General features: G+C 43.0%; 2 protein-coding genes across 3 annotated transcripts in view; one reads left to right on the top strand and one right to left on the bottom strand.

The window, feature by feature from the left end:
* Positions 1–323: 323 nt before the first annotated feature.
* On the bottom strand, positions 324–22,833 carry LOC124142955 (glutamine amidotransferase-like class 1 domain-containing protein 1). Its single transcript, XM_046511724.2, has 7 exons — positions 22,737–22,833; positions 17,028–17,104; positions 8,902–9,007; positions 4,636–4,743; positions 3,871–3,968; positions 2,031–2,124; positions 324–551 (listed from the first exon to the last, which is right to left on the bottom strand). Exons 1-7 carry the CDS (start codon positions 22,789–22,791, stop codon positions 436–438), a joined length of 654 nt encoding a protein of 217 aa, XP_046367680.1. The 5' UTR covers positions 22,792–22,833; the 3' UTR covers positions 324–435.
* The window catches only part of LOC124142954 (actin-like protein 6A), a 40,840-nt gene continuing 39,082 nt past the window's right edge, over positions 22,822–24,579 (top strand). For both annotated transcript variants that reach the window (XM_046511723.2, XM_046511722.2), the window contains exon 1: positions 22,822–22,965. In XM_046511723.2, coding sequence (XP_046367679.1) covers positions 22,941–22,965 — 25 coding nt within the window. In that variant the 5' untranslated portion in view covers positions 22,822–22,940. The remainder of the gene's footprint in view (positions 22,966–24,579) is intronic.

Genomic DNA, 24,579 nt, shown 5'->3' with positions numbered 1-24,579 from the left:
CTTCCTTCTTAGGCGTGTTCGTGTACAGTGACGTCAAAATGAACATCAAGCCAACCAGAGACCTCACAGCAGATGTGTGGGGTGGCATCACTATGCCTGAGCGAACCCCAAACCATATTGGGCAAGAAAGTTCACTGGACAGTACTATCGTGACAACATACTGACACCCTTTCTTGTCCCGTTTTTTCTTTCAGGCGACAACTCGAAATATGGACGTGAATAATATCTCCTCACGATCACCGTGACCTCCATCAGCAGTGGGCAGTGGAATGACGTGAGATGATGAATATGTAGGATCATGAACAAAAGACACACACATTATATGCAATCTATCTGTATTTCCAAACAAAACACCATAAGACTTGCTGCATACACTCTTGTTTGTATACTGCCATCCCCCCTGGTCGCCCACTTGAAGACACCCTTGTGTAGACACTACTTCTGGGAGCACATGAGAATGAGGTTCTGCACTGCTGTGAGTGTTGATTGTATGTTCTGGCCCGTTATTACATGCCGATCTATCACTACATGAATTGCATCAGCCTTGCTACCTGAAACAATAACACAAACGAAGAAGTTAGAATGCTGTTTCCGTGCTACAGGTAAAAACGAATGAAGCCTACGATCCCTTTCAACCAATATGTCACAAAATCATTATTCAACAACTTTGACCTTCAAAAGCTCAAAAGCACTTTCCTATAGGCCTACACATTTGTGTGTAGTATTTGTATAGGAAGTTCACAGTTTGGTCTATACTTAAATACAAGCTTCAACATGAACCACACTGATAGACATTCTTGACTATGCCAAATATTGACTATGTCATAAAGAGGCAAATAAACATATTGTCTTTTCCAGACTCACAAACAAACAAAACAAACTAATATTAAAAAAACATTAATTTTCAAATCTACACCTGGAAATGCTCAATTCAGGTGCAAGGCCATTTAACTCCTCTTGAGCCCCGACTTAATGAGACAGTTCCTGTAGAACATGTTTTTACCTTGCACAAGTACTCAGGTAAGGAACACATAGACAACAATTTACGAGAGATGAAAAACGGACCATCTGTCCCTTGGTGAGGGACTTTCAACATTAACACGAGGGACAGATAATCCGTCATTTCTCGTCACAAGTAGTCTATTGTTCTTATGACCCATGATCAAGTTTTAAAACAAGAAGCTACAAAAACAAAACAAAACTGGCAAAGTCACATTTTACAACATTGAATTCGTGGAATTTTACCAGATCACAAACAGTCTAAACTCAACACAAGGCTTCCGTATTAAAATGCGATATAGTTTGTTTGAACAGCATCAATTCTTTAACAATTGAAGCAATATAATGAATTTTGACGATAAATATATATTGTTTATACAAACGCATGTTGACAGTGTTCCATCAGATAAAACTATTCAATGGCTATATGTTATGTTCACTATTCTTTCAACAAATTTATGTCAAGCTTCACAAGATCATTCGTTCACTTTTACCAGGAATAGGAATGTAGACATTGTTGAATAAATGCAATAAGCAGATGATTTATTCAAATTATAAAATTTAATGGTTACAAATCTTAAACAGTCTTTATGTTTTGAGTAGTCCATAATTGTAAACCACACGTGTGAATAATATTTCATTTAGATTGATGAAAATTATATTTTGTAGAATCCTTTTTCTTGTAAATGACAAGTCTCGATTGAAAGAAATTTGTTTGTGGAAAAATATTAATGAACATGATGAATAGGGAAAAGCAGTTCTCGCAATGCGTCATTAACCAATGATAATACAGGATTTCTAAAACAGACAACCAGCATAAAGTGACTGCTGTAATCTCTCTAGGGTGGTTACAGGATAAAATACTACCCCGCATCTCCTTTCCCAATCTAGGTCATAAATCTAATGGCCACTCCCTTCATCTTCGACCAGACATTATGGGATGCACACTAGTTACTCCCTACAACTTGAATTGATACTCCATAAATACTCTATATCCTTAAAAGTTCCAGTACAGGAGAAAAATGGCTTACGATTATAATTGCCTCCATGATCTTTGACAAAATCCTCCAAAAGTACTGGTAGGGAAGTGAAGTGTGACTCCCTTGCAGCCTCATTAAGAGACGTCTGAAAGAAAACCAGAAATCCTTTCAGATATTGATGGAACTGAGATCTGTGTTACAGCAGTCATCGTCTGGGACGAGTCCCAACAGAGAATGAACACAGACTGATTTGGATCGTAATAGAATGTAGTCAGTGTTAAGGCTTAAAAAAATAATAGAATTGGTTCTCAGGCAGTGGCTTTTGAAATTATTGGGCAGGCGGGTCTTGGTATTTTGGGGGTGGGGGGGGTTCAAGATAGTATGTAACCAAATTTGGTGTACACTAATTTTTGGGAAATCATATTGTTCTTAAGTATTGTAGCATTTCACTGCCGGGATCGTGTGTTCGAGAAATGGAATATCTAAAGATTATTTTAGTTTTGAAAATGGAAATACAAACAAAATATGCGGAAGACTTTATGATGATTTGGGCAGTGCCTGAGAACCAGTTCTATTATTTTTTTAGCCTAACAAATTACATATAAACAGGTCAACGGTCCTTCTTTTACTGTTTTAGTCTTATCATGAGACGTTTCACAATCCAAGCATTTTGCAATTTAGCAAACCTACCCATTACATTTGGTTTCTGTCAAGCCTGGTCATCATGGTCATACAACCTTTGACCTTCTCAGTATTGATTGTAAGGGTGGGTATTGAACTTGGTCCAGCTTCCATTGGGGACTTTCTATATATGTGGAAGTTATCATTTTAAAACTGTGCCTGGCTACAGAGTCAACAGCTTCGTCTATCTACACAGTAAGGCAGCCACTACATTGCGACCATGTCTGGATAGCGAGGTAATCACTAACAATTAGGAAACAGGAAACAACATTCCAACAGTGCTTTTTAATCTTCAATGATTTTAATTATAATATTGCATAACATTGTTGCCACATCTTTACACTCAGTTTCAAATCTAAAACTTATTGCTACTGAGAAGATTAAAAATCCAACCATTACTACCATGAACTACTTTTGATCAAATAAGTAATCTAGTGCTATCATGGTGACATAGACAATAACAGTCAACAAACGTGAGCAGGTCCTAGGGAAAAGTTGAACATTCTCCACAGCGTCCACCATGTTGGATGACTACACAGAGGGAATGGTAGCCACAGCGTCCACCATGTTGGTTGACTACACAGAGGGGATGGTAGCCACAGCGTCCACCATGTTGGATGACTATAATGGAATGGTAGCCACAGCGTCCACCATGTTGGTTGACTACACAGAGGGGATGGTAGCCACAGCGTCCACCATGTTGGATGACTATAATGGAATGGTAGCCACAGCGTCCACCATGTTGGTTGACTACACAGAGGGGATGGTAGCCACAGCGTCCACCATGTTGGATGACTATAATGGAATGGTGGCCACAGCGTTCACCATGTTGGATAACTATAAAAGAGGGGATGGTAGCCACAGTGTCCACCATGTTCGATGAGTATAATGGGATGGTAGCCACAGCGTCCACCATGTTGGATGACTATACAGAGGGGATGGTAGACACAGCGTCCACCATGTTGGAATACTATAATGGAATGGTAGCCACAGCGTCCACCATGTTGGATGACTATACAGAGGGGATGGTAGCCACAGCGTCCACCATGTTGGATGTCTATACAGAGGGGATGGTAGCCACAGCGTCCACCATGTTAGATGACTATACAGAGGGGATGGTAGACACAGCGTCCACCATGTTGGATGGCTACACAGAGTGGGTGTTTGCCACAGTGTCTATGATGTACACAAACGGGTGAGAGCTACTCACTGCTGTGAGGCTGTAGTCTTGGAAGCACCATTCTTTGTTGTCCTGGTGCCGGGCACCACACAGACCTGCCACACCATCCCCAACAGCACAGATAGCTTCTACAACACAAGAGCAGGGCTGCAGGAAGCTGTGCACATGGAGTGTGTGAGAGACAATAGTAAGTGAGTTGGCTTTAACATTGAACAGTATACAAGTTTATCAAGACGTGTCAGCTTGATGAGGGAGGAAAGCTCAAAGTGATGCAGTCTTAGATGTCCAACACGGTAGAACCAATGAGACCAGGTAAGGGTAGCTAAAACCAGGAATCATGATCCGGTCATTCCATCTGGTACACCACGGTCATCAGGTACTGGCATGTGACACAACTCTCCGCTGTATTGAATTCCGTGCCATGCTCCCAAGAGAGAGAATAATGAGAGAATAATGAGAGAATGATGTTGTATTGAGATCATCACAGTTTGTCCAGGTGTGCATCTTTCAGCAGACACATTTACCTTTCAACATGAAGATACATTGGTAAACTGGCTGGCCTCTATATCTAATAGATGTTGTTCAAAAGCAGTGGTAATCCTTGCTCTGACCACCTTCTTTTGCTACATAAGGTATTAAATACATACTTCATGACTCGTATTCATTGTCTAATATGATGTGGTATATACATTTTTACAATCAGAGTGTATTTGAGACTAAGTCCAAACTATTTCATTTAACGCAGACACAGTCAGCCTTCATTGTGTGAAAGCACGTACAACGTACATCACTTACTTTTTTCTTTGACAAAATGGAGGACAATCTGAGCTAGGTCTTTACTGGAGAACAGGTCATGGAGTGCACCTGGAGCAGCCGGTATCAACATCGCTGAGTATCTGTTGGCTACAAGGATATCACAGTGAGTGAGTAAGTGAGTGAGTGGGTAGGTGGGGGAGTGGTTGGGTAGGTGGGGGAGTAAGTGAGAGAGTGGGTGGGTAGGCGGGGGAGTAAGTGAGTGAGTGGGTTGGTGGGTGGGTAGTCGGGGGAGTAAGTGAGAGAGTGGGTGGGTAGGTGGGGGAGTAAGTGAGAGAGTGGGTGGGTAGGCGGGGGAGTAAGTGAGTGAGTGGGTTGGTGGGTGGGTAGTCGGGGGAGTAAGTGATTGAGTGGGTTGGTGGGTGGGTAGTCGGGGGAGTAAGTGAGAGAGTGGGTGGGTAGGCGGGGGAGTAAGTGAGAGAGTGGGTGGGTAGGCGGGGGAGTAAGTGAGTGAGTGGGTTGGTGGGTGGGTAGTCGGGGGAGTAAGTGACTGAGTTAGTTAGTGGGATGTTGGGTGGTTGGTTTGTGGAGTGAGTGGGTATTGGATGGGCGAGTGAGTGAGTGAGTGGGTGGGGGAGTAAGTGAGAGTTGGTGAGTGAGTGAGTGAGTGAGTGAGTGAGTGAGTGAGTGAGTGGGTAGGTGGGGGAGTGGGTGGGTAGGTGGGGGAGTAAGTAAGTGAGTGGGTGGGTAGGCGTGGGGTAAGTGAGTGAGTGAGTGGGTGGTCGGGGGAGTAAGTGACTGAGTGAGTTAGTGGGACGTTGGGTGGTTGGTTTGGGGAGTAAGTGGGTGAGTGGGTGGGTGTGTACTTGGGCGAGTGAGTGAGTGAGTGAGTGGGTGGGGGAGTAAGTGAGTGAGTGAGTGAGAGTGAGTGAGTGGGAAGGGGAGTAAGTGAGTGAGTGGGTGGGTGGGGGAGTAAGTGAGTGAGTGACAAAGTGTGGTAAGGACATGTAAAGTGAAAATAATGAAATCAGATAGTTTAAGATAAAATTGATGGAACTTCTGAGAGCAACTGGTTATAGCATCAGTGCAGGGATCTTCCAAACAATGTGTCTGTTGTGAAGATATTGAGGGATGATGACAATGGAAACAGTGTGTAGCAGTAACAGACAACTGCCAGATGGGCTCACTTGGACCTTCAGTCTACCCATGTAATAGTGTACTGCAGTTACGTCAAACAGATTTCACTGGATTGATATAGATGAATGGACTACCGGCATACGGTCACTCAAAAGGTGGAGGTGCGCTGAAAATTGATTTTTGTTATGATTTTCCAAATAAGTTCTTTGGCGATCTATTTCACCCCAAGCATCTGTTAATTGTTTTTCTAATTTGGGAACCCAAGACATCCTAAATGCAGCTTTATCACAATCTTGCAGCACCAGCAATTCATACAGTTTGAGTCATAATTATTGAGAATTGAAAAATCTTTAAAACTGTAAATATGAAAATTCCCCCCCCCCCCCCCCCCCCGCCTCAAATAAAACATATTTTCAGTGAGCACAAACCTTCTATCAGACCACCATTTGCTTCCAAACACAGTTTTATACGATTGGGCATACTTCCTATGAGAGGTTAGAGTCACGTGGGTGAGAGAGTCCCAATATTGCAGCACCTCGCGCTTCATGTCATCAACTTTTGTCAATCCCTTTTGGTTCATCGACTCCTTCATGAGTCCCCACACATTTTCTATGGGATTTGAGTCCGGGCTGTAGCTAGGCCAGTCCAAAACGGTCACATTGTTGTCCACAAACCACTGCCGCACATGTCTTGCGGTGTGTTTGGGGTCATTATCCTGTTGCAAAATCCAAGTATTTCCATAAAAAAACATCTGCATTTGGGATCAGGTGAGCTTCCGAAATGTCTGTATACCTTTTACTGGTTAAATTACACTCAAAGACACACATGGGCGTCGTTCCAAGTGAAGATATCCCTCCCCAAACATGAAACTTCCGACTGTACTTTGGTCTCTGGTACAATGGAACGGAATGAAATTTTGTCCACATTTTAACATTGTTAGGATACACCCATACAGAGCTCTCATCTGTGAAAATAACACTGTTCCAGTCAAACTTTTCATGCGCCAAACACCACTCTACACGTCTATCCTTGTGTTTTTGTTTCAAGAGCGGAGAGGCAATTCCTTTCTTTTTTTCCCATCCAAGTTCAATCAAATTTCTTCTTACTGTAGATTTAGATACATTTACTGTCCCTCTATTTACCATTTCATGTTGGATGTTTGAGATACTCACCCTTCTGTTTTTAGAAGCCAAAATACCCAGTGTGACACGATCACCAAACACCAGTTTTCGAGGTCTACCTGCTCCTTTTCTGTGCTCAATTCCTGAACCATTCTCAATATTCTTCTTAACTCTATACACTGTAGAAAGAGGAGTATCTGTGCTCTTTGCTAATGTAGCAGCATCAGTGATGCCTTCATCATGGAGCTGTAGAATCAGCCTTCTTTTCTCCCTACCCATCAAAAGTTTAGACTCACTGAAACCACTCACTATATCTTGTAAGAAAATCGTATTTGTGAAAGCTACCAATAAAAAATAACAAAATCATTCATTTAGGTCTTCATATCCTTGTTCACAAGGACGTGTGCATTGATGATTAGTGAACCAGAATGCCGTATTGGCTAGTACCATACAAAAGTGAAATTGCAAAATTTAATAACGGGTATGACCACCCCTGGCTCTAACACAGACATTGCATCGACGTTGCATACCACGAAAGAACAGTTCAATCTGCCGCTGGGGAATGTTTGCCACTCCTCAAACAATGCATTGCGAAGTTGGCGAAGGTTAGCAGGGGGAGGAACTCTGGCATAAACACGCCGTCCCAGCAGATCCCAAACATGCTCAGTGGGGTTCATATCGGGCGATAATGCTCGCTAATCCATTCGATTCACCCCATTTTGTTGTAAACAAGCTGACACGATGCGAGCTCTGTGAGGCCTGGCATTATCATCTTGGAAAACCGCGTGACCTGGCATGGCCCTTAAGAATGGAAGCACAATAGGAATGATGATCTCGTCCCTGTATCTCTGGCCAGTCAGATTTCCATCCTGTACCAGTAAATCAGTTCTTCCAGTCAGGGTGATACCTCCCCAGACGATAACGGATCCACCTCCAAATCGATCATGCTCCACAACAGCAACGTCAGCATACCGCTCTCCCTGACGTCCATAGACTGGGATCCGACCATCGTTGAAATGCAGATTGAACCTTGATTCGTCGGAGAAGAGTACCCTTGCCCATCTGCGGGGACCCCAGCGTAAATGTCCATTTCCCCAATTCAGTCTGTTCTGACGGTGGCGTGGTGTAAGAGGGGGTCTTACAGCTGGACGACGTGCCCGCAGTCCGTAGTGACGTAATCGGCGGCGTATTGTTGATACAGATACACGTCGTCCTGTAGCTTGTTGGAAAGCATTATTGGCTGCTGTGGCTGTAATGTTTCTGCCCCTGAGAAACAGCAAAAAGACGCATCGGTCATCTTGCTCTGATGTTACCCTTGACCTACCCGACCTGGGTCGATCCTGGACGGAGTTGGTCTGTTGAAAGCGTACCCAGAGGTTGGAAACTGCCTATTGGGATACGCCAAGACGTCTGGCAACATACAGTTGTGATCTGCCATCTTGTAGCAGTGCCAAGGCTTGGTGTCGTTGCTCAATACGGAGACTTCTCCCTCTACCCATGCTTGCATCAAAGAAGAATTTCTCCACTAACTCAGAGGAGCCAACTGCAATCCTTATAAAGATGAATTGCACGAGTATCCCGCGTCAAATTGCTGCTAAAACACGTGTATTATCGTGCATGTGAACACCTGCGTTTTGGTGCGAATTTTGTTTAAAAATGTGCGACATTTCACAGAGTTTTATCAATTAATGAACGAAAAACTCTAATCTTTTCACCGTTACAGATTTGGTTTTATGCCACAACAGTTCATGTGTTAACAGTACCTGTAAAAAGTTTAGAATATTTGGCATTATCTGGTTTGAAACAGTTGAGTATAGTGAGTGGCTACATTTACACTGGTGAATCTAAACTTTTGATGGGTAGTATATATCAGGAAAAGTCGTCTGCTCCATAATCAAGGGAGATAACTCTCACATGCAAATTCTAAAATTGAAGAAGAGTTGCTTCCCTTTGACCATTTTCAATTTTAAACACGTGTCAATATTGATATTTTATGTATTCTTCCTTTAATATGACATTAAAATTCTCAATAATTTTGACTATATCTTACCATCAATTGATTCAAGAGAAATAGGCATGGAGTTAGCTTTTGATCTGAATTCATTAAACCAGCGTCTGTTGGAATCATCTTGATGTACATATTCAATCTGACGACCCTGAAACATAAAGACATATATATCTCTTACAGACCCATTGACAGGAATGTGTGTGTGGTTGAATGTGATCCTGTTGACAGGGATGTGTATGTGGTTGAATGTGCTGCTGTTGACAGGTATGTGTATGTGGTTGAATGTGATCCTGTTGACAGGGATGTGTGTGTGGTTGAATGTGCTTCTGTTGACAGGAATGTGTGTGTGGTTGAATGTGATCCTGTTGACAGGGATGTGTGTGTGGTTGAATGTGCTGCTGTTGACAGGAATGTGAGTGTGGTTGAATGTGCTGCTGTTGACAGGGATGTGTGTGTGGTTGAATGTGCTGCTGTTGTCAGGAATGTGTGTGTGGTTGAATGTGCTGCTGTTGACAGGGATGTGTATGTGGCTGAATGTGCTGCTGTTGACAGGAATGTGTGTGTGGTTGAATGTGCTGCTGTTGACAGGAATGTGTGTGTGCTTGAATGTGCTGCTTTTGACAGGGATGTGTGTGTGGTTCAATGTGATCCTGTTGACAGGGATGTGTGTGGTTGAATGTGATCCTGTTGACAGGGATGTGTGTGTGGTTGAGTGTGCTGCTGTTGACAGGGATGTGTATGTGGTTGAATGTGCTGCTGTTGACAGGGATGTGTGTGGTTGAATGTGCTGCCGTTGACAGGGATGTGTGTGTGGTTGAATTTGCTGCTGTTGAAAGGGATGTGTGTGTGGTTGAATGTGATCCTGTTGACAGGGATGTGTGTGTGGTTGAATGGGTTGCTGTTGACAGGAATGTGTGTGGTTGAATGTGATCCTGTTGACAGGGATGTGTATGTGGTTGAATGTGCTGCTGTTGACAGGGATGTGAGTGTGGTTGAATTAGCTGCTGTTGACAGGAATGTGTGTGTGGTTGAATGTGATCCTGTTGACAGGGATGTGTGTACGGTTGAATGTACTGCTGTTGACAGGAATGTATGTGTGGTTGAATGTGAGCCTGTTGACAGGAATTTGTGTGTGTATGAATGTGAGCCTGTTGACAGGAATGTGTGTGTGTATGAATGTGATCCTATAGACAGGGATGTGTGTGTGGTTGAATGTGCTGCTGTTGACAGGAATGTGTATGTGGTTGAATGTGATCCTGTTGACAGGGATGTGTGTGTGGTTGAATGTGCTGCTGTTGACAGGAATGTGTGTGTGGTTGAATGTGATCATGTTGACAGGGATGTGTATGTGGTTGAATGTGCTGCTGTTGACAGGAATGTGAGTGTGGTTGAATGTGCTGCTGTTGACAGGGATGTGTGTGTGGTTGAATGTGCTGCTGTTGTCAGGAATGTACACATGTGTGGTTGAATGTGCTGCTGTTGACAGGAATGTGTGTGGTTGACTGTGCTGCTGTTGAAAGGGATGTGTGTGTGGTTGAACGGCTGCTTTTGAGAGGGATGTGTGTGTGGTTGAATGTGATCCTGTTGACAGGGATGTGTGTGGTTGAGTGTTCTGTTGTTGACAGGAATGTGTATGTGGTTGAATGTGATCCTTTTGACAGGGATATGTGTGTGGTTGAATGTGATCCTGTTGAAAGGGATGTGTGTGTGGTTGAATGTGCTGCTGTTGACAGGAATGTGTGTGTGGTTGAATGTGATCCTGTTGACAGGGATGTGTGTACGGTTGAATGTGCTGCTGTTGACAGGAATGTGTGTGTGGTTGAATGTGCTGCTGTTGACAGGAATTTGTGTGTGTATGAATGTGATTCTATCGACAGGAATGTGTGTGTGGTTGAGTGTGCTGCTGTTGACAGGGTTGTGTCTGTGGTTGAATGTGATCCTGTTGACAGGAATGTCTGTGTGGTTGAATGTTCTGCTGTTGACAGGAATGTGTATGAGGTTGAATGTGATCCTATTGATAGGGATGTGTGTGGTTGAATGTGCTGCTGTGGACAGGAATGTGTGTGTGTATGAATGTGATCCTGATGACAGGAATGTGTAAGTGGTCGAATGTGAATCTGTTGACAGGAATGTGTGTGTGGTTGAATGTGATCCCTTTGACAGGGATATGTGTGTGGTTGAATGTGCTGCTGCGGACAGGAATGTATGTGTGGTTGAATGTGCTCCTTTTGACAGGAATGTGTATGTGGTTGAATGTGCTGCTGTTGACAGGAATGTGTGTGTTGTTGAATGTGATCCTGTTGACAGGGATGTGTGTGTGGTTGAATGTGATCCTGTTGACAGGGATGTGTGTGTGGTTGAATGTGCTACTGTTGACAGGAATGTGTGTGTGGTTGAATGTGATCCTGTTGACAGGAATGTGTGTGTGGTTGAATGTGATCCTGTTGACAGGGATGTGTATGTGGTTGAATGTGCTGCTGTTGACAGGAATGTGTATGTGGTTGAATGTGATCCTGTTCACAGGGATGTGTGTGTGGTTGAATGTGCTACTGTTGACAGGAATGTGTGTGTGGTTGAATGTGATCCTGTTGACAGGGATGTATGTGTGGTTGAATGTGCTGCTGTTGACAGGAATGTGAGTGTGGTTGAATGTGCTGCTGTTGACAGGGATGTGTGTGTGGTTGAATGTGCTGCTGTTGTCAGGAATGTGTGTGTGGTTGAATGTGCTGCTGTTGACAGGGATGTGTATGTGGCTGAATGTGCTGCTGTTGACAGGAATGTGTGTGTGGTTGAATGTGCTGCTGTTGACAGGAATGTGTGTGTGCTTGAATGTGCTGCTTTTGACAGGGATGTGTGTGTGGTTCAATGTGATCCTGTTGACAGGGATGTGTGTGGTTGAATGTGATCCTGTTGACAGGGGTGTGTGTGTGGTTGAGTGTGCTGCTGTTGACAGGGATGTGTATGTGGTTGAATGTGCTGCTGTTGACAGGGATGTGTGTGGTTGAATGTGCTGCTGTTGACAGGGATGTGTGTGTGGTTGAATTTGCTGCTGTTGAAAGGGATGTGTGTGTGGTTGAATGTGCTGCTGCTGACAGGAATGAGTGTGTGGTTGAATGTGATCCTGTTGACAGGGATGTGTGTACGGTTGAATGTGCTGCTGTTGACAGGAATGTGTGTGTGGTTGAATGTGCTGCTGTTGACAGGAATTTGTGTGTGTATGAATGTGATTCTATCGACAGGAATGTGTGTGTGGTTGAGTGTGCTGCTGTTGACAGGGATGTGTCTGTGGTTGAATGTGATCCTGTTGACAGGAATGTCTGTGTGGTTGAATGTTCTGCTGTTGACAGGAATGTGTATGAGGTTGAATGTGATCCTATTGATAGGGATGTGTGTGGTTGAATGTGCTGCTGTGGACAGGAATGTGTGTGTGTATGAATGTGATCCTGATGACAGGAATGTGTAAGTGGTCAAATGTGAATCTGTTGACAGGAATGTGTGTGTGGTTGAATGTGATCCCTTTGACAGGGATATGTGTGTGGTTGAATGTGCTGCTGCGGACAGGAATGTGTGTGTGGTTGAATGTGCTCCTTTTGACAGGAATGTGTATGTGGTTGAATGTGCTGCTGTTGACAGGAATGTGTGTGTTGTTGAATGTGATCCTGTTGACAGGGATGTGTGTGTGGTTGAATGTGCTGCTGTTGACAGGGATGTGTGTGTGGTTAAATGTGCTGCTGTTGACAGGGACGTGTGTGTGCTTGAATTTGATGATTTTGACAGGGATGTGTGTGTGGTTGAATGTGATCCTGTTGACAGGGATGTGTGTGTGGCTGAATGTGATCCTGTTGACAGGAATGTGTGTGTGGTTGAATGTGCTGCTGTTGACAGGGATGTGTGTGTGGTTTAATGTGCTGCTGTTGACAGGAATGTGTGCGTGGTTGAATGTGATCCTGTTGACAGGAATTTGTGTGTGTATGAATGTGATCCTGTAGACAGGAATGTGTGTGTGGTTGAGTGTGCTCCTGTTGACAGGAATGTGTCTGTGGTTGAATGTGATCCTGTTGACAGGGATGTGTGTGTGGTTGAATGTGATCCTGTAGACAGGAATGTTTGTGTGGTTGAATGTGCTGCTGTGGACAGGAATGTGTGTGTGGTTGAATGTGATCCTGATGACAGGAATGTGTAAGTGGTTGAATATGATCCTGTTGACAGGAATGTGTGTGTGGTTGAATGTGATCCTGTAAGCAAGGATGTGTGTGTGGTTGAATGTGCTGCTGCGGACAGGAATGTGTGTGTGGTTGAATGTGCTCCTGTTGATAGGGATGTGTATGTGGTTGAATGTGCTGCTGTTGACAGGAATGTGTGTGTGGTTGAATGTGCTGCTGTTGACAGGGATGTGTGTGTGGTTGAATGTGCTGCTTTTGACAGGGATGTGTGTGTGGTTGAATGTGATCCTGTTGACAGGGATGTGTGTGGTTGAATGTGAGCCTGTTGACAGGGATGTGTATGTGGTTGAATGTGTTGCTAATGGTTGTCATGAACAGGTCACTGTGATGCAGATAATGGTTGTCATGAACAGGTCATTGTGCTGCAGATAAAAGTTGTCATGAACAGGTCACTGTGATGTAGATAATGGTTGTCATGAACAGGTCACTATGATGCAGATAATGGCTGTCATGAACAGGTCACTGTGGTGCAGATAGTGGTTGTCATGAACAGGTCACTGTGGTGCAGATAGTGGTTGTCATGAACAGGTCACTGTGGTGCAGATAGTGGCTGTCATGAACAGGTCACTATGATGCAGATAATGGCTGTCATGAACAGGTCACTGTGGTGCAGATAGTGGTTGTCATGAACAGGTCACTGTGGTGCAGAAAATGGCTGTCATGAACAGGTCACTGTGCTGCAGATATTGGTTGTCATGAACAGGTCACTATGATGCAGATAGTGGTTGTCATGAACATGTCACTGTGCTGCAGATTATGGTTGTCATGAACAGGTCACTGTGATGTAGATAATGGCTGTCATGAACAGGTCACTATGATGCAGATAATGGCTGTCATGAACAGGTCACTGTGCTGCAGATAATGGTTGTCATGAACAGGTCACTGTGGTGCAGATAGTGGTTGTCATGAACAGGTCACTGTGGTGCAGATAGTGGTTGTCATGAACAGGTCACTGTGGTGCAGATAGTGGCTGTCATGAACAGGTCACTATGATGCAGATAATGGCTGTCATGAACAGGTCACTGTGGTGCAGATAGTGGTTGTCATGAACAGGTCACTGTGGTGCAGATAATGGCTGTCATGAACAGGTCACTATGATGCAGATAGTGGTTGTCATGAACATGTCACTGTGCTGCAGATAATGGTTGTCATGAACATGTCACTGTGATGCAGATAGTGGTTGTCATGAACATGTCACTGTGCTGCAGATAATGGTTGTCATGAACATGTCACTGTGGTGCAGATAATGGCTGTCATGAACAGGTGACTATGATGCAGATAATGGCTGTCATGAACAGGTCACTGTGCCGCAGATAGTGGTTGTCATGAACAGGTCACTGTGATGCAGATAATGGTTGTCATGAACAGGTCACTCTGCGGCAGATAATGGTTGTCATGAACAGGTCACTGTGGTGCAGATAAAAGTTGTCATGAACATGTCACTGTGGTGCAGATAGTGGTTGTCATGAAGAGGTCACTATGATGCAGATAATGGCTGTCATGAACAGGTCACTGTGGTGCAGATAGTGGTTGTCATGAACAGGTCACTATGATGCAGATAATGGCTGTCATGAACAGGTCACTGTGCTGCAGATAATGGTTGTCATGAACAGGTCACTGTGCTGCAGATATTGGTTGTCATGAACAGGTCACTGTGATGCAGATAGTGGTTGTCATGAACAGGTCACTGTGCTGCAGATAATGGTTGTCATGAACAGGTCACTGTGCTGCAGATATTGGTTGTCATGAACAGGTCACTGTGATGCAGATAATGGCTGTCATGAACAGGTCACTGTGATTCAACTCAGGAACATGCATATATTGATATCATGAGATGAAAATTAGGAAGGAAATGAAATCAACTCTATCTTTACAGAAATCTGTGGATGTCCATTGAAACCTTGATGCATGACATTACATCACTGCATTTATCCTTGATGAATGACATCACAGCACTCCATTGTAACCTTGTTACGTGACATCACAGCACTGCATTGTAACCTTGATTGATGACATCACAGCACTGCATTGTAACCTTGATGCATGACATCACAGCACTGCATTTTAACCTTGATGCATGACATCACAGCACTGCATTGTAACCTTGATGCATGACATCACAGCACTGCATTGTAACCTTGTTACATGACATCAAAGCACTGCATTGTAACCTTGATGCATGACATCACAGCACTGCATTGTAACCTTGGTATGTGACATCACAGCACTGCATTGCAACCTTGTTATGTGACATCACAGCACTGCATTGTTACCTTGTTATGTGACATCACAGCACTGCATTGTTACCTTGATTCATGACATCACAGCACTGCATTGCAACCTTGTTATGTGACATCACAGCACCGCATTGTAACCTTGATGCATGACATCACAGCACTACATTGTAACCTTGATGCATGACATCACAGCACTGTATTGTAACCTTGATGGATGACATCACAGCACTGCATTGTAACCTTGATGCATAACATCACAGCACTGCATTGTAACCTTGATGCATGACATCAAAGCACTGTATTGTAACCTTGATGCATGACATCACAACACTGTATTGTAACCTTGATGGATGACATCAGAGCACTGCATTGTAACCTTGTTATGTGACATCACAGCACTGCATTGTAACCTTGATGCTTGACATCACAGCACTGCATTGTAACCTTGATGCATAACATCACAGCACAACATTGTAACCTTGTTACATGACATCACAGCACTGCATTGTAACCTTGAACCGTGACATCACAGGAGTGCATTGTAACCTTGTTACATGACATCACAGCACTGTATTGTAACTTTGATGGGTGACATAACAGCAGTGCATTGTTTCCTTGATGCATGACATCACAGCACTGCATTGGAAGCTTGTTATGTGACATCACAGCTTTGCATTGTAACCTTGATGCGTGACATCAGACTAGTGCATTGTAACCTTGTTATGGGACATCAGCGCACTGTCGTGTAACCTTGTTACGTGACATCACAGCACTGCATTGTAACCTTGATGCGTGACATCACAGCAGTGCATTGTAATCTTGATACATGACATCACAGCACTGTATTGTAACCTTGATGCGAGACATCAAAGCACTTCATTGTAACCTTGATGCATAACATCACAGCACTGCATTGTAACCTTGATGGATTACATCACAGCACTGCATTGTAATCTTGATACATGACATCACAGCACTGCATTGTAACCTTGATGTATGACATCACAGCACTGCATTGTAACCTTGTTACATGACATCACAGCACTGCATTGTAACTTTGATACGTGACATCATAGCAGTGCATTTTAACCTTGATGCGTGACATCACAGCACTGCATTGTAACCTTGATGCGTGACATCATAGCAGTGCATTGTAACCTTGTTACATGACATCACAGCACTGTATTGTAACTTTGATACGTGACATCATAGCAGTGCATTTTAACCTTGATGCGTGACATCACAGCACTGCATTGTAACCTTGTTATGTGACATCACAGCACTGCATTGTAACCTTGATGCATGACATCACAGCACTGCATTGTAACCTTGATGCATGATATTATCAGTACAATGTTGCTGCACATAACAAATTTTGGGAAATATGAAAATGTGCACATTTCTTTCTGTTTGCTAAAAATCACACTAACATAAATTATGATGGGTTTTCTATAAATATAAACTGTATGTGGAATAAAGACAAATACTATTTGTTGTTCTTGTGGGCAAAACCATTTACAAGATGAGTGAGTTCACTATATGACTCTTCAGTAACGTGTGAATTTAAAGTGGTTGTTAATAAGAACACCTTTTGCAAAAGAATCAATAATGAAAAGTAAATCATTTAGATCATAATAATACCTAATTTGGAAAAAGAATCTACTCTTAATGCAGACCAGTGAACAACCTAAGTTCAAGACAGACTTACATTAGGAGAAGCCAACTGTATGGTGAAGGTAGGAATAGCCAAATTGTATGCTTGGACAAATGACTGTGCAGACACACCTGAAACAAAGGAGAGAATGCAGATCTTTACATGGAATCATTTGGTAAAATTGTGTAAATCATCACAAATATTCCATTGACATCCACAGATTTCTGAAAAGACAGGATTGATTTCATTTTCAACTTCATTTTCATCTCATGAAATCAATCTACTCATGTCAGTGTACTTTCTATATGAGACTCAGGCCTGACGTGCATCACAGTGACCTGTTCATGACAACCATTATCTACATCACAGTGACCTGTTCATGACAACCATTATCTACATCACAGTGACCTGTTCATGACAACCACTATCTGCACCACAGTGACATGTTCATGGCAACCATTATCTTCATCACAGTGACCTGTTCATGACAACCATTATCTGCATCACAGTGACCTGTTCATGACAACCATTATCTGCATCACAGTGACCTGTTCATGGCAACCATTATCTACGTCACAGTGACGTGTTCATGGCAACCATTATCTACATCACAGTGACCTGTTCATGAAAACCATTATCTGCATCACAGTGACCTGTTCATGACAACCATTATCTGCACCACAGTGACCTGTTCATGACAACCATTATCTACATCACAGTGACCTGTTCATGACAGCCATTATCTACATCACAGTGACCTGTTCATGACAACCATTATCTGCATCACAGTGACCTGTTCATGACAACCATTATCTACATCACAGTGACCTGTTCATGACAGCCATTATCTACATCACAGTGACCTGTTCATGACAACCACTATCTGCACCACAGTGACATGTTCATGACAACCACTATCTGCATCACAGTGACCTGTTCATGACAACCATCATCTGCAGCACAGTGACCTGTTCTCGACAACCATTATCTGCATCACAGTGACCTGTTCATGGCAACCATTATCTACATCACAGTGACCTGTTCATGACAACCATTATCTGCATCACAGTGACCTGTTCATGACAACCACTATCTGCACCACAGTGACATGTTCATGACAACCACTATCTGCACCACAGTGACATGTTCATGACAACCATTATCTGCACCACAGTGACATGTTCATGACAACCATTATCTGCAGCACAGTGACCTGTTCATGACAACCATTATCTGCAGCACAGTGACCTGTTCATGACAACCATTATCTGCATCACAGTGACCTGTTCATGACAACCATCATCTGCAGCACAGTGACCTGTTCTCGACAACCATTATCTGCATCACAGTGACCTGTTCATGGCAACCATTATCTACATCACAGTGACCTGTTCATGACAACCATTATCTGCATCACAGTGACCTGTTCATGACAACCACTATCTGCACCACAGTGACCTGTTCATGACAACCACTATCTGCACCACAGTGACATGTTCATGACAACCATTATCTGCACCACAGTGACATGTTCATGACAACCATTATCTGCAGCACAGTGACCTGTTCATGACAACCATTATCTGCAGCACAGTGACCTGTTCATGACAACCATTATCTGCATCACAGTGACCTGTTCATGACAACCATTATCTGCCGCAGAGTGACATGTTCATGACAGCCATTATCTGCATCACAGTGACCTGTTCTCGACAACCATTATCTGCATCACAGTGACCTGTTCATGGCAACCATTATCTACATCACAGTGACCTGTTCATGACAACCATTATCTGCATCACAGTGACCTGTTCATGACAACCACTATCTGCACCACAGTGACCTGTTCATGACAACCACTATCTGCACCACAGTGACATGTTCATGACAACCATTATCTGCACCACAGTGACATGTTCATGACAACCATTATCTGCAGCACAGTGACATGTTCATGACAACCATTATCTACATCACAGTGACCTGTTCATGGCAACCACTATCTGCATCACAGTGACCTGTTCATGGCAACCACTATCTGCACCACAGTGACATGTTCATGACAACCATTATCTGCACCACAGTGACATGTTCATGACAACCATTATCTACATCACAGTGACCTGTTCATGACAACCACTATCTGCACCACAGTGACATGTTCATGACAACCATTATCTACATCACAGTGACCTGTTCATGGCAACCATTATCTACATCACAGTGACCTGTTCATGACAACCACTATCTGCACCACAGTGACATGTTCATGACAACCATTATCTGCAGCACAGTGACCTGTTCATGACAACCACTATCTGCACCACAGTGACATGTTCATGACAACCATTATCTGCCACAGAGTGACCTGTTCATGACAACCATTATCTGCAGCACAGTGACCTGTTCATGACAACCACTATCTGCATCACAGTGACATGTTCATGACAACCATTATCTGCACCACAGTGACCTGTTCATGACAACCATTATCTGCAGCACAGTGACCTGTTCATGACAACCATTATCTGCATCACAGTGACATGTTCATGACAACCATTATCTGCCGCAGAGTGACATGTTCATGACAGCTATTATCTGCATCATAGTGACCTGTTCATGACAACCATTATCTGCATCACAGTCACCTGTTCATGACAACCATTATCTGCAGCACAGTGACCTGTTCATGACAACCATAATCTGCATCACAGTGACCTGTTCATGACAACCATTATCTGCACCACAGTGACATGTTCATGACAACCATTATCTGCACCACAGTGACATGTTCATGACAACCATTATCTGCATCACAGTGACCTGTTCATGACAACCACTATCTGCACCACAGTGACATGTTCATGACAACCATTATCTACATCACAGTGACCTGTTCATGGCAACCATTATCTGCATCACAGTGACCTGTTCATGGCAACCACTATCTGCACCACAGTGACATGTTCATGACAACCATTATCTGCACCACAGTGACATGTTCATGACAACCATTATCTACATCACAGTGACCTGTTCATGACAACCACTATCTGCACCACAGTGACATGTTCATGACAACCATTATCTACATCACAGTGACCTGTTTATGGCAACCATTATCTACATCACAGTGACCTGTTCATGACAACCACTATCTGCACCACAGTGACATGTTCATGACAACCATTATCTGCAGCACAGTGACCTGTTCATGACAACCACTATCTGCACCACAGTGACATGTTCATGACAACCATTATCTGCATCACAGTGACCTGTTCATGACAACCATTATCTGCCGCAGAGTGACATGTTCATGACAGCCATTATCTGCATCATAGTGACCTGTTCATGACAATCATTATCTGCAGCACAGTGACCTGTTCATGACAACCATTATCTGCAGCACAGTGACATGTTCGTGACAACCATAATCTGCATCACAGTGACCTGTTCATGACAACCACTATCTGCATCACAGTGATCTGTTCATGACAACCATTATCTGCATCACAGTGACCTGTTCATGACAACCATTATCTGCATCACAGTGACCTGTTCATGACAACCATTATCTGCATCACAGTGACCTGTTCATGACAACAATTATCTGCATCACACTGGCCTCAACACTGACCCCCTGAACACTGTCCCTCTCAACACTGACCCCCATGAACACTTGCCCTCTCAACACTGACCCCCATGAACACTGGCCCTCTAAACACTGACCCACTGAACGCTGACCCCCTGAACACTGACCCTCTCAACACTGATCCCCTGAACACTGGCCCTCTGAACACTGACCCTCTGAACACTGACCCTCTGAACACTGGCCCTCTGAACACTTGGCCCCTGAACACTGGCCCCCTGAATGCTGGCCCTCTCAACACTGGCCCTCTCAACACTTGGCCCCTGAACACTGGACCTCTGAGCACTGACCCCCTGAGTGCTGGCCCTCTTAACACTGACCCCCTGAACGCTGGCCCTCTCAACACTGACCCCCTGAACACTGTCCCTCTCAACACTGACCCCCTCAACACTGAGCCCGGCAACATTCCGAAACACAGGGCTTCAGTCCCAAACACAACCAGCTCTATTCCGAGCTGACTCCAGGAAAGGGACACTATATACTGATGCATATGAGATGCATTGAACATAGCAAGAAGGATGCACATGCATGCTATCTGTCTGCACACCACCACCATCTGGTTTGCACACTGCCGCCTGCCTACCCGATTCTAAAACACCTCGTCCAAACACTCAGCTCCTGATCATGACAATACTAAAGACATAATACTTGTCATGTGGCCTTGACTGTGACACAGAGGGAGGAAGGTCTCACCCTATCCCTATCTAGGGCTGGCTAGGTGTTCTGGGGCACCAACACCACAACAATTATGTGCTGACCAGATACATAGTGCTTCTTGTAAATGTTGACCTGTATATAGTAAAAGTGTACACATATGCCGCCTTATTATTACCAGAAAACACCAAGGCAGTTAGAGCTGACCAAAAGCAGCGGGTAGTGGCAATATGTGGGCTGGCTGATGCCATATAGGTCATTAGGTTTATATTTGAATATGGTCCTTAAAGAACCTTTTTTGTGTGACAAGACCATTAAAGATTATAACAACCAGGAACTGATATGCAAATTATATTGCGTTCTATGCATGTATGTTTTCACTGTCTTTGTGTGGTGGAGGCCACATTACATCAATAATTACATTTTCCTTCAAATGTTTCAAAATGTGCTGCATGAAGAATGTTACTTTTAATATTTTTTCATATTAACTTTCAATGCATCATTGTACATTACCTGTCACTGTATGTGAATCACAGGAAACATGACTGTTATGATTATGCTTTAGAAGACAATGTACATGGTGTACCTCATCAAGTAAAGAAACAAGGGAACACTGCAGGCACTTGGGGTCAATAAACTGATGAGGTGCAGGGTGTCTGGTTGTGAGATATATGCATTTTGGCCTGATCAATAACTAAAGAAGATGATAATCAATAAATCACTTGAGAAATGTTTTCTTGTTACTATATTTTGCAGTGAAAAATAAAATTAAAATCAGTCACTTTGGGGACTGTTTTCCCGCCGTCTTTCCTGTGTGCATGAACCATACACATAAAAAAAATAGAATACAAATCAATAAAACGTATCATCTTAATTGCTATATGGTTATAGACATATGCAGTTTAAGCTTAAAACATAATGTTGTCAGTCTAAATCCAATTACATTTAATTTAATAAAAGTAATATTCCCCTTTTGCTCTCTATCACAAATAGTGAGTGCAACTGGAAATACTTCAAGGTTGGCACCTCATGACAAATTTGGTTGGGTAAGATGAATCTTATTCATTTCTTTTAGGACTTATACAAGCCAAAAAGCCTAACGGCTTTTAACGATTGTTTCCATACGTAAAATTGGAATTTTGTATTAATTTTACTTTCTGTAAATATATGGTGGAACTACATTCCGCTACATACACTAGATAAAGTGTTTGGCCGGTGTCCCGATATAATCATTTTAAGTACCCTTAATCTGACTAAAGTACATGGACATCGGGTAATGTGTAATATTTGCCACGCCCCTTTTCATTTTACTGTATCTGTGTCCGGTAGTCTACGCTGTCGTCGCACGGAGAGGAGTAATGCCAGAGGGACAAGGGACATCTTCTGAAGCCTTGTTGGTCTGACTGAAAGGGGGTACTTCAGTCTAAACATTACAACAAAATAAATATACGGCATACCTTCTACTGCCGAACTCACGATCATCAACAAGTTTGGCCGAGTGGGGGCTGACATGTTTGAGGGCTAGTGTGATCAGTCCAAGGGGGATAACTCGACTGCGTATTTTAGAAGACCGGAAGTTTATTATTCAAAGCCAGGCACACGCGAGCACACTATATTATTATTTATCTCAAAGAAGTTGAAGCGGCATCCGGATCTTTGATATGAGTGGCGGAGTGTACGGAGGAGGTACGCATTTTATTCTTTGGACACCAGTTAGTGAATAGAGAAAGACGGAAATCCCTTGTATGTAGAGACAGATAAACCTATGTCCTATCTGTTTTCACAGACAAAAACAATTGTTGTATTGTACAGGTCAGGCATACCATGCACTCACGGTGTGATGAGTCAATCGAAGTCTTACATATCATTTCGCTGTACAATAGTATAAACCCCATATTCCTGAATAAGTATTTCGGTGTGTATGCTTCAAATTGGCCCAGATATCTATCTCACATTTTCTAATTTAGCCTACGTTTTGAAAATGCCGCGAAATGGTTTCAGTCAGGATTTGTACTGGGATTTTTAAGATTAATTTAATTTATGAGTCTTATGAAGTTTCGGAGATGATGTTTTCAATGTGTCAGACACAAAATCGTGGCCCAGGTTGGCCACTGTCCAAACAACAAATGCATAAAGTACTGGTGTAGCCTTATGCTTATTTATAGATGGGGATTTCCTTGTCTGAAACAACTTTTGTTGTGTGAGTGATTGATTTGAAGAAAATCCTTTTTTTAATTTTCTCATGGTTTCCTGAGTATTCTGAATGGAATGCCGTGAATTCATAGAATTTGTTGTAAAACTGGGAATGAATTTGTAGGCTTATTTTATCATACAGTGATAGAAACTAGCTGCGGCCATGCAGACACCACTTCTGTTTTGTTTACGAGTCCACGTAGAATTGTGTCTACAAGATGATGTGTCTACAAATTCTCCATGGTTATGAATTATTTGGGTTACCAGTTCATCTACAGCCCTCTGTCAACTCTACCCCAACCATTATCTGAAGACACATATATACCTTTCTTGGCGATGTATGGCATTGGAGACAGGGCACCTCATTCTACAACTGACAGAACCAGTTCCTTTGCAGATTTGGTTGGTTTCCACATCCTAACCAGCATTGTGGAATGGATGTGCCCACTCATGCCCAGCAATAGTACACATTACAAGCAATAGTACATGTGCCAAGAAATACTACACATGCCAAGCAATAGTACACATTACAAGCAATAGTACATGTGCCAAGAAATACTACACTTGCCAAGCAATAGTACACATGCCAAGCAATAGTACACATGCCCAGCAATAGTACACATTACAAGCAATAGTACATGTGCCAAGAAATACAACACATGCCAAGATATAGTACACATGCCAAGAAATACTACACATGCCAAGAAATACTACACATGCCAAGATAAACTACACATGCCAAGAAATACTACACATACCAAGATATAGTACACATTACAAGCAATAGTACATGTGCCAAGAAATACTACACATGCCAAGCAATAGTACACATTACAAGCAATAGTACATGTGCCAAGAAATACTACACATGCCAAGATAAACTACACATGCCAAGATATAGTACACATTACAAGCAATAGTACATGTGCCAAGAAATACTACACATGCCAAGATATAGTACACATGCCAAGAAATACTACACATGCCAAGATATAGTACACATGCCAAGAAATACTACACATGCCAAGAAATACAACACATGCCAAGATAAACTACACATGCCAAGAAATACTACATGTGCCAAGAAATACAACACATGCCAAGATA

Source organism: Haliotis rufescens, unplaced genomic scaffold, assembly GCF_023055435.1.
Source record: "Haliotis rufescens isolate VD_foot unplaced genomic scaffold, xgHalRufe1.0.p SCAF_6, whole genome shotgun sequence".
In the NCBI taxonomy this organism is placed as follows: domain Eukaryota; kingdom Metazoa; phylum Mollusca; class Gastropoda; order Lepetellida; family Haliotidae; genus Haliotis; species Haliotis rufescens.
Note: the sequence above shows the minus strand (reverse complement) of the source record. Positions and strands in the feature narration are given on the sequence as shown.

What these genes read in the sequence shown, in the direction of transcription:
- LOC124142955 (XM_046511724.2), bottom strand. Translation starts at nt 22,791, where the DNA reads ATGTCAGCCCCCACTCGGCCAAACTTGTTGATGATCGTGAGTTCGGCA. An exon ending in TTCTCTTGAATCAATTGATG is followed by an intron (nt 4,744 to 8,901) that starts GTAAGATATAGT and finishes ATATCCTTGTAG; the next exon opens with CCAACAGATACTCAGCGATG. An exon ending in TCATGGAGGCAATTATAATC is followed by an intron (nt 552 to 2,030) that starts GTAAGCCATTTT and finishes TTATTGTTTCAG; the next exon opens with GTAGCAAGGCTGATGCAATT.